This window comes from Macrobrachium nipponense, chromosome 39 (genome assembly GCF_015104395.2).
Source record: "Macrobrachium nipponense isolate FS-2020 chromosome 39, ASM1510439v2, whole genome shotgun sequence".
Lineage (NCBI taxonomy): Eukaryota > Metazoa > Arthropoda > Malacostraca > Decapoda > Palaemonidae > Macrobrachium > Macrobrachium nipponense.
The window spans coordinates 12,091,743-12,102,323 of NC_061099.1; the positions used below are offsets into that span (position 1 = coordinate 12,091,743).

At 34.7% G+C, this 10,581-nt stretch overlaps 1 protein-coding gene across 1 annotated transcript in view; it reads right to left on the bottom strand.

Moving 5' to 3' along the window:
- LOC135210124 (4-hydroxybutyrate coenzyme A transferase-like) overlaps nucleotides 1-10,581 on the bottom strand; it is a 110,089-nt gene that overhangs the window by 53,179 nt on the left and 46,329 nt on the right. Inside the window, exons 2-6 of the mRNA XM_064242940.1 lie at nucleotides 7,034-7,186; nucleotides 6,343-6,491; nucleotides 5,197-5,292; nucleotides 3,516-3,699; nucleotides 1,766-1,981 (exon numbers count right to left, since the gene is read on the bottom strand). Of these exons, the coding sequence (XP_064099010.1) occupies nucleotides 1,766-1,981; nucleotides 3,516-3,699; nucleotides 5,197-5,292; nucleotides 6,343-6,491; nucleotides 7,034-7,186 (798 nt within the window). The remainder of the gene's footprint in view (nucleotides 1-1,765; nucleotides 1,982-3,515; nucleotides 3,700-5,196; nucleotides 5,293-6,342; nucleotides 6,492-7,033; nucleotides 7,187-10,581) is intronic.

A 10,581-nucleotide genomic window follows, 5' to 3' on the forward strand; every position in this document is an offset into this window, starting at 1 on the left:
ATGCTGGTACGAAGTGGCCGAGGTAGGCACGCCACCACGTACGTTAAGATGCATGATGGGAGGGATGCTGTCCAATAGGAGAGAAGGATCTCATGGTGGTGACTAGCATCAGGAACCAATGGGAGAGCAGGAAGATGGTGGCGAGTCTACTAGTACTAAGATGGCGGCGCGAGTTTCAAAATTGTTATCGGTGGTTCGGGTGAATCTCAGACTTTCAGAAACCTTTCGTATCTTGAAAACTTTTCGTATGTAGAGCCGTTAAATTTTTCGCATTGGCTTTCATATCTCGAGTTTTTCGTAAGTTGAGCCTTTCGTATCTCGAGGTACCACTGTACAGAAATTCTGAATATCATATAATGGAACAATCAGATGTAATGACAAAATTGAGAAAAATTTTAAAATAATGGAACCATTATAGAAACAAATTTGTACTATTGCAAGAAATACATATGTGGATTTGAAGCGAGGCTCAACAATTCAAACACTTAAGGAGGGTATGGAACTTAATTCAGTGAACAATAACATTTCTTTACACATAAATTATCAATTTATATTTTTACAGTCTTTAGCACACTTGAACTATGAAAACATATGCTTATCTGCTTTCCTGAAAGTGACTGGAACCTGACTAAACACAAGCCTATAATCACAGACACATTTACACCGACTTCTGAATCAAGGATCAACAAAAGTTCAAAAAATTTCCACATTAGTCACTTCATACACCAGCACAGAAGACTCAGCAGCATGTATGTGTCATAAGTGACTCGGGTTGGATTTGGATGATGCATCAGTGTGATTTAAGTTAACCAAAGGGTCAAATGGTATATGGAAACATAAAACAACCTTGTCTCTGCCGAATCCTCTTTGCCAAACCAATCACTCTTCTGCCTTTAAACTTGAACACATAATTCACTTCCATCATCAAAACAATTTTTACCACACTAACTGCACTGTAAGGCACTTACAGTGCAAGTTGTATAATATTGTACAAATAAACACAACAAACCAAATGAAAACAGACAGCACACTCGTGTATAACCAATGAAAACAGGTCAAAGATACTCCCTTATTTTGATATCCATTTATAACCACCTGAACTCTCTGTAATTACACTAAATTATACTCTTCTTAACCACAAACATTTTGGAAATAACATGCAAGTTTTAAAATGGAAGGGAATGTGTACACTTTCATACATTACATCTTCAAGCTAAGTAGTAGTGCAGTATTTCCAGTGCTGCCATGTAGTAGTACATATTTCTTTTCACATCCTCAGCAGAGTTCAGTAGCAAAAATATTTGTTTTGAGTATCACTAATTGATTCAAACTGGAAGAGTTAAAAACAGCAAAATATTATTATGAAATTCAAACATATTAATAATGATTAAAACACCTCTCATGAAGATGGATCAAACATAAGAGTACAATGTTAACTTGGTTAAAATACAGTAGCTTAAAACCTATTAGTACGTCTACTAGACAGCAAAACACTTCTGTAATAAACTTATCCACAAGCACATTTTAATGAGTTTTAATTTAAAGGGCTTTCATAAAATGTCAACTTAAAAAGAGAATAAAATTTAAAACAATCATAAATGAAATATAACTTCTACTAGCAAACTAGTCCTAAGTTTATGACTAATATTTGCAATTAACGACAACTACACTTACTTTTCCCACATGAAAAAAAACTAATATTTTAATATACATAGTAACTAAAACACATCAATAAAAGTGTGCATCACTATAGTAAAATACTTACTAACAAAAGGATTGTTATCCACAAAATCAAAAAGTCTTCGCGTTCCCACAATAAAACTGCCAACAATCTTTCCTGGCTGAAATGTCTTGTGGGCATTGGTAATACAACCAGCCTCCGTCAAATCAACCACTCCATCACTGAACATTTCAGAATGTATCCCCAGATCTTTGTGACCCTTCAACGAGGCCAAAACTGCATCAGGAATATTTCCGATACCTGTTAAAGGATTAGAAAATAAGAAAATTAATAATAAATTTTGATTATGATTAAACTAAACAAAATCATTGCTAGTGTTATATGAACCCAAACAATAATGTGGTTTTGAAATTATCATTGTGTTAAAATTCAATGAACCACTTTAATACTGACACAGTACTATTCCTTAATAGTATATAAAATACCGTTGTGCACTCCTAAATAATTCTGTAACTCTCTACCAGTAAAATATGTCACTAACCAATAACCTGTTACTTTTTATAAGCAAAAAAAATCTCTCATTCTAGTTCTTGAGCACTTATCAGATCTGTAGTTAGAGATAAAAGAGTGGATACTGTTTTAGTGGTTGATGAACATCATTTACCTAGTAATCCTTTACATGAAATGGGGAAAATCTGAATGGTACAGTAGTATTAAAGCTCTGGGAGGACAGCAAGTCTCAGTAGTAACCTTCACTTACATTTCTTCTGGTAATGGGTCAGCAAACTTTCAAAAAGCTAAATAACTATGCTTTCATTAAAAGAAAAACTAAGAAGGATTTTGTCTCTTGCATTTGAGAAATGAGTTTGTTCCTTGTACTATATCACAAATTTTTTTATCCAAGTAATTTTTATTTCTATCAAAAGCATAGAACCACCATCAAGAGCAAAAGCATTATTTGAGATTGCCTTACTGGAATATATGATTATTACGTACTTTAAATCTACAGATGGAAAACAGACAGCTGACTGCACATCCTGTTTCACCCTCCTTTTTTTTTTAAATTGAAATAATTTTTAATTCCATTCTAAGTCCAGCAATGAAAAGTAATTCATACAGGAATTAAAACAGAAAAGTAGTTCAACAAAAGGGTAATCAAATCGTAATTTAACATGAAATTTGAGCAACTGTACAGATTAAAGTTATGAGTCACATCATGGTAAGTACATTCAAATGCTTCCCACTCAACAAGTCAGAAGTCTGTTTAGTCTCGGAGGCAGATTATGCAAATTATTAATATTACTTTTATGCAAAGATAAATTTCTCATCAATCTGCTTTGCCCTTGAAACAGCATACCTTAAGTCCACATGTTATCATTCAGAACTTTTTCTTTGGGCGTTCCATTTTTAAAGAACTTCCCAGACAATTGAGGACAGTAAAGGAATGCAGATTTATTTCCTCAAGAATCCTTAATGTTTTTTACTATAGTTCAACCATGGTAGTAATACAGCATACATAGTAATGTTTGAAATGAAAACGTTCAGCTATTAAATTTGAAAAAAAGAAAAGACAATTAAAAACTCTCTCAACATAGTATTGAACTTTCATATTTACCAAGCATCTCAAATATTAATCTTATTCAAAAGAAATTATAATAATTACTATCCATACCACTTAATTCAAAAGGCACTGAGTAATCCTTTGGATTCCAGTGATTGGCTTCAAGCCTAAATTCCATATTCCATTCCAATCCTTAATTGAAAAGCCATTTTGACTAAAATTCAGAAGCTATCTTTATTAAAACAAAAATTAAAAGATATAAAACAAACTTACCCATTTGTAGAGTAGCACCATTTACAACTAGGTTATCAGCAATAAGTTTCCCAATTTGATTGTCTACTTCTGAGCGTTCCTTTGGCTTGTGTTCTGGTAGGTTCTCAATGCCATCAACCATAGCATCAAAATGACTCTTATGGATAACGCCATCACCGAATGTTCGTGGCATACATGGGTTAACCTGAAGAGAAATAATAACAATAATAATATAATAATAATATACATAATAGAAAAATGTGCCTTGGTCAACATACAGAAAGGCAAAGTGACAAGGACTGAAGGGATGAAGCTACCAGAAGGGACTAGCATCAAACACACAGATAGACAGGATACAAATATACCTGGGAATAATGGGTGAAGAAATAAAACACCTAGAGATGAAGGGCATGATCAGGAAAGAACATATCCAGAGACTTAAGGCAATAATCATGTTAAAACTCTATGACGGAAATATCACAAAAGCCATAAACACATGGGCAGTACCAGTAATCACATACAGAGCAGTAGTGGAGTGGATGACGGCTGAACTCTGCAGCATAGACCAGAAAACTATTAAACACATGACAATACACAAAGCACTACACCCAAGAGCAAATACAAACTATACATAGCAAAAGGAAGGAGGGTGACAGCTACTAAGCATAGAGGACTGCGTCAACATCGAGAGCAAAGCACTGGAGCAATATCTGAAAACCAGTGAAGACAAGTGGCACAAGTATGCATGGGAAGGAGGACTGATAAAAGTAGATGAAGTCCCAGAAATATACAGACAGTAGACAGTAGAATGACAAACAGAACGGAGGAATGGCACAAAAAAACAATCCAAGCACAGTACATGAGGCAGACTAAAGAAATGGCTGGCAATGAACCATGGCAATGGCAACAGAGGGGAAACTCAAGAAGGAAACAGAAGGAATGCTAACAGCAGCACAAGATCAGGCTCTACGAACCAGGTACTATGTTAAAAAAAACTATAGATGGAATTAACATCTCGCCCATATGCAAGAAGTGCAATATGAAAAATGAGACTATAAATCACATAGCAAGTGAATGTCTGGCACCTTGCACAGAACCAGTACAAAAAGAGTCATGATTCAGTAGCAAAAGCCCTCCACTGGAGCCTGTGCAAGACACACCAGCTAGCTTGCAGTAATAAGTGGTATGAACACCAACCTGAGGGAATGATAGAAATCAATCAGGCAAAAATCCTCTGGGACTATGGTATCAGAAGATAAGGTGATATGAGCAAATAGACCAGACGTGACATTGATTGACAAAATCAAGAAGAAAGTATAACTCATTAATGTCATAATACCATGGGACACCAGAATCTTTTAAACACTTCCAGGACCTCTTCCTCTGGTTCTGCTGTAAACACCAGGTTATCTGCATACTAGAACTCCCAGGGGGTATACCAGTTTGCATACCTTATAGCTTCCTTCAATACTATGGTAAACAGCAAGGAATCAGGAGTGACCCTTGATGGGCAGCAACATTTATCTTTAAATACAATTAACACTATCTTCATTCTAGATCTTTGTACCATAACATCACTAGCAGTCTCTCTTTCCAATAAACAATGCTGTTGTAATGCCAACAAATACAAACTGTTATCAAAACTGATACATTACAAAATCTAAATAGATCCTCTTTTACACTCAAGAGGGCATAAACTTACCTGCCCAATAATATACTTTGCATTTTGCACTGCAGCACGAGCACAATCAACGCTTGTTCCCAAAGAGCAGAACCCATGTTTATCTGGTGGTGACACCTACAAAGAAAACCTGTCATCAAAAATTTAGGTATATGATAAAAAAACTTATTTCTGCCACTCAATTAAATTCTACCTAGTTATAACCCAACACATTTTAAGATAATGTTGTTTTTAGCTAATGCACACATGTTAACACAATCTTTTGAAAAACATTGAATGGATATGAGTGAGCCACCTGCATATTTGGTCGTCAATTTCCTGTGTGCATCAAGAAAGATCTGGTAATAGTTTACCTCCCTAGCAATAATTTGACATAATAAAGGAATTGAACCATAATCTGAAGCAACTGAAATAACGGTCTCCACACTATTGATATTTTATATATCCTATTCATTTTTTTTTTTTTTACTGCCAATATAAAAATAATTCATCATTTGTTAAAGTCAATCAATTCATTGGGGAGTGGCTTTGGCACAGATATATTCTCTAGGGATGCTTTTGCTTCATACCAATCTCCTTGGCTACATGTACATACTATATTAAAATACTACACAACTTCTAAGGCTTACTATGATATTTTGTTTTCAAGGCATTAAAACTTCAACCAATGACTTTTGATACTGAATAGGTACACTATGCTTTGAGGTCAAAAAAGAATGTGAAGTCTAGTTCCATCCAAAGGTCATACAAGCCACATCACAGTTTTGTACTCTCCAGAAAATTATAAAAAAACTTACACTGCTCACTTTTACCAGTCACAATTTTTGCAAATTAAAATACCTTATGTAAACAATATACAGTAATATGCATAAATAAAGTTTCCTCATAATATCTACTATAATTTTTTAACAGAATAGAATCATTCATATGCAAAGTTAATCAATATTCACACCCACTGTATCAATCTTACAACTATCCATACAACAAATTTCTGAGAAACATACAGTGAAAGTATCAAAGAAGGTTTTCAGTTCTGCAACTGTAACATACAATTAAATGTAATTATAAACGAAGTGCATAAGTACAGTACAGCACACACGTACTTAAAAAGAGACCATCTTTGCAGTGTACAAAAAAATTAAAGCTAAAATATTTTGGGTCTCTTACCTGCACCAGAGCTACATCAATTTTGATTATTTCCCGATGGAAAAGGATAGGAATTTCTGAGAGGAAGATGGGCACAAAATCTCCTCTTCCATCATTCACAGTTTTTCTGCAGTTAGACCCGATAAAGAAGGAATTGGCCCGAAATATACCTGAAATGAATCAAATGAATTAAAATTCTTGCTTAGTTTTTGACTAGGTATTTTTCAAAGCAGTACTCATAACCTAAAGGAACTTGAAACATATATGCCATCGTACTCAACTCATCCTCTATAAATATTTGAATTAAAAAAACAATCATACAATTATACCCACTACTCATAACTACTACTTTTGTCTTCCTAAAATAAAGTTCCTGATTATTTGGTCCCTCTTCAAATACAGCAATAAAAGAAAACAGAAGTGACTCGCTAGTCTTGCATGCCTGCAAGAGGATCCACCACTACTACCAATCTCTTCCTGTAATTTCTGCTAGTTTGGTTAATCACAAGTGGGATATGATGAGCAAAACTGTCACAAAAATGTCATCCCTAACTACATGAACTGAAAATTTTTTTGCATGGCACCTGAACATGAGATTACTGAAATTATAAGTACTAGACGTAATATTATACCAAATTAAAAATTAGAATGAGATAAGGGGTCCCATCCTTAAAGAACAATTTGGCTGTGTGCTAAAAACTCAAATATTTACCTTCACAATCTGGCTGAGCATACAAGGCTGGTCCCTCTGTGTGTATGTGACAAACAGTTACATCCTTAAGTTGGCTGCTCTTACCATGTTCAGTCATGGCTTTGACAAGTTTGAGGGGAGTAGCAGCAGCACCATGAACAAATACAACATCACCTGAAAGATACAACAAAGTACAATATGCATAGAGAAACTTGGGTTAGGCATCTGAAACCTTTGCATGCAAGATGTTAACACACCAAATGTCTCATTCGTTATGTATTTTGGGGGGAAGTGGTGTTATCTTAATTCTAGTGGTTGTCTTATGTGGTGAATATAGGCCTAAATCTGAGTTGCACCTCAGAATTTTCTGATCTACCGAAAAATGACTTAACAGCATGGGAGATTACCGTATATACTCGAGTAATGTGCGATCTCGCATATCATGCGACCCCCAAAATTTCACCAATAAACAGTCGTTTTGTCATGTATCTCATGTATCATGCGAGTTCCTTTTCCGAGAGCGTCAGTTCATAAGGTTGGTGGTTTGGCATGCTAATGGCCGAGTCATTCAGATGTGTGCTGCTGCTAGTCAAGTTACGGTAATTTTCTTACTAATCTCGAGAATTTAATAGAAAATCTCAAGATTAAAAAAGAATCCCAAGATAATAAAATAATTGTAAAAATAACACGCCTTTGAGTCGTAAATCATTCTCTCTCTCTCTCTCAGGAATAAATACTGTAATTTGAGTCTTTCACCAACGGGTATCAGTAAACGTGTAGACATTGTGTGCGTGTTTAAAAAAATGTGCAGTACACACATTCCGATGTTTTGGTTTTTGGAATTTTTCAGATTTCGGAATGTGAGGTCAGATGCATAATCAAACAAACATCACTACTGCAGCAAAAACATTTTTTTGCCTTTATGTTTTTCATTATTGTTATTTATTAATTACAGTTTATTTAAATAAATATTAATATAATACTGTTAAATGAATGTGAGATAACTAAGATCACCTATAACAAAATAGTGGGACGATTAATATCATATGTTCACTAATAGCTATTATTTTCAAAACAAACATTCCGTAAAACGCAAAAAAATATATGTACATGACAATCAAAATATAATAATGTTTTGCAGTTCAACTTGTGAATTTTAACAATAAGTATGACTATATAATATATTTCACCATATCGATCTTGAAGTTGAAGAGTCGTAAAATTTTGAGGATGGTCCTGGAAAAGGATTTGTGCTTCGTGATTACGTATCGCTACAACACGATGTGGTATTTTCATACCACTATATTGATGACGCATCGCTACGACACACAGGTATTTTTCATACCACTACACATCAAAGTTAAAATGATCATAATATATTATTGTTTTCACGAAGAAATAATTATATAAAGAAAATTATTGAGTAATTTTTGCCGTCAGCAGTCAGAAAATCACGAACATGGTAACGTTCAAAACTAGTGCCATCCACGGCATATGTCTATAAATAGAACAGAAGCAGAGGGCATTCATTGGATAACAGATCTCCATGGCTACCAACCAACCAATCAGGTGTTAGTTATACTACTCTGTGAATTTCTTAGAATGAACGTTTACACACGCGAAGCTAACGATGATGTGTGTGTTTTGCATACAATACGTAGTTTTAGTTTTTAATAGTGTAAGTATTTTACTGATTACATGAAGAATAGAATGATTCCTTCTCATTACTTTGAATGCAAAATGGTTTGAAGATTCTTCCGCAAAAAGAAAAGAAAAACAATTTCTTTAGAAGATGATACCTATTTACTAACGCGGTTGACATAGCTTCAAAACAAAATTCAGCTCTTTAATCTCTGGAAAATGTTAATCTTTCTGTCTGCTGGTCACAACCTTTATATCCCCGGCGACTAACAACAACTGTTTTGGTTCTCCCACGTGTTTGATCGCATATCTGCCAAATTTATAACAACAACAGAGATAAAACCATTTCTCCCATTACAGATATCAAATATTATCTTTTCCGTTATGCAGAATTCTAGATAAATTACGTAAGTTCACGATTGATAAAGTTTTTTTATGTAATAACAAGAAACGGAGTCAGATTTTCTATACCATGGCATCTCATTTTGGTGCTGTTGCGAATATTTCAACCAGTTCCACGTGCCTTTAAATCCATACTGACTGTACAGTCTGGAGGCAGTTCTCCCTTCTACACATATCTTGATTTCTTAATATCGTATGTATAGAATAAATTGGTGAGCAAGGAAATATGAAATAAAGCATAACAGAGTAAGTTTGACGAGTGAGAAAATAAACAATCGTATACAAACAGATTCTCTCTCTCTCTCTCTCTCTGACAAAATAATAGATAAGAAACAATGACTGAATATTGCTTGAATGCGATATGGCAAAGTTTTGGCCTGACTGAAGTGTGGAGTGACTTTGACACCGACTACAAGTTATTCCTGGTCATCTCACAGCCATGGATAGACATCAACTTCACAGCCGAGAAAGGGCAATCGTATACAAAATAATTAGGTATGGAAAATGCGAAATGCGGGCCTATGTTGTCCCATAAAAAAAAGCTCTCGCTTGGACAGCTGAGGATTTAGGAGAGAGAGAGAGAGAGAGAGAGAGAGAGAGAGAGAGAGAGAGAGAGAGAGAGAGCAGGGCCGAATAGGAAGGAGATTAAAGTACCTGGGAATGAAAACCCCTTATAATCTTATAATTATAGCCTCGGGGTTTGTCTCAAGGACATTCAAAGGTCTGTCAAACACGGGCAGTTGTTGTTATTGTAAAATTAGCATAAGGGCAGATCTTTAAAAGCCACGCCAGAGAGCTCGCCACGGTGGCAAGACTATACCTTCCATATGAAGATGAAATGATCAAAGATCTGGAAGATGACGAATATGACTGCCTTGATGGCGAAGAATTCAGAGCAGTATTTGATGATACGGACACGGAGAGCGACTTTGGAGGATTTTAGTTTATTAATTTTATGCATTTTTTTTACTTTAATAAATTTTCACTTGACTGCGTATCCTGAAATAAAAATAATAGTTCAAGTAACAAATGTTTCTTTTACCGAGTAAAACAAAAAGTAAAAATTCCTTCGGTATTGTGCCTTAATCAACTGATTTGGAAATTATAGATGGTTAGACTAGAATAGTTAAACATGCTGTATAAACCAAAATAATGCAAATGGCGCACGATCGCTCTTTTGTATTTTAAAATACAATAGTAATATGAGAATGCATACAATATCACTGGATATAGTGAAGTACAAGTAAAGCATGACTTTTTAAAAGATCTACTGTTTTCCTCCGGTAGTAATTATCGCATTCTGCCGATTTGGGAAAGCATAGAAGGTACGCTAATTTTATACCGCGTGTATGATGCGACCCCTTTAAAATTAGCTTCAAAATTAGGTTTTAAAGGTCGCATGATATGCGAGTATAATACGGTACATTAATAAGGTAAATAATAAATGAGTACTTACCTTAAAGAAATATCTTTTCTGTATGTATAAACCAGGCCATAACATCTCTCACAATCATGTTGAATATGAA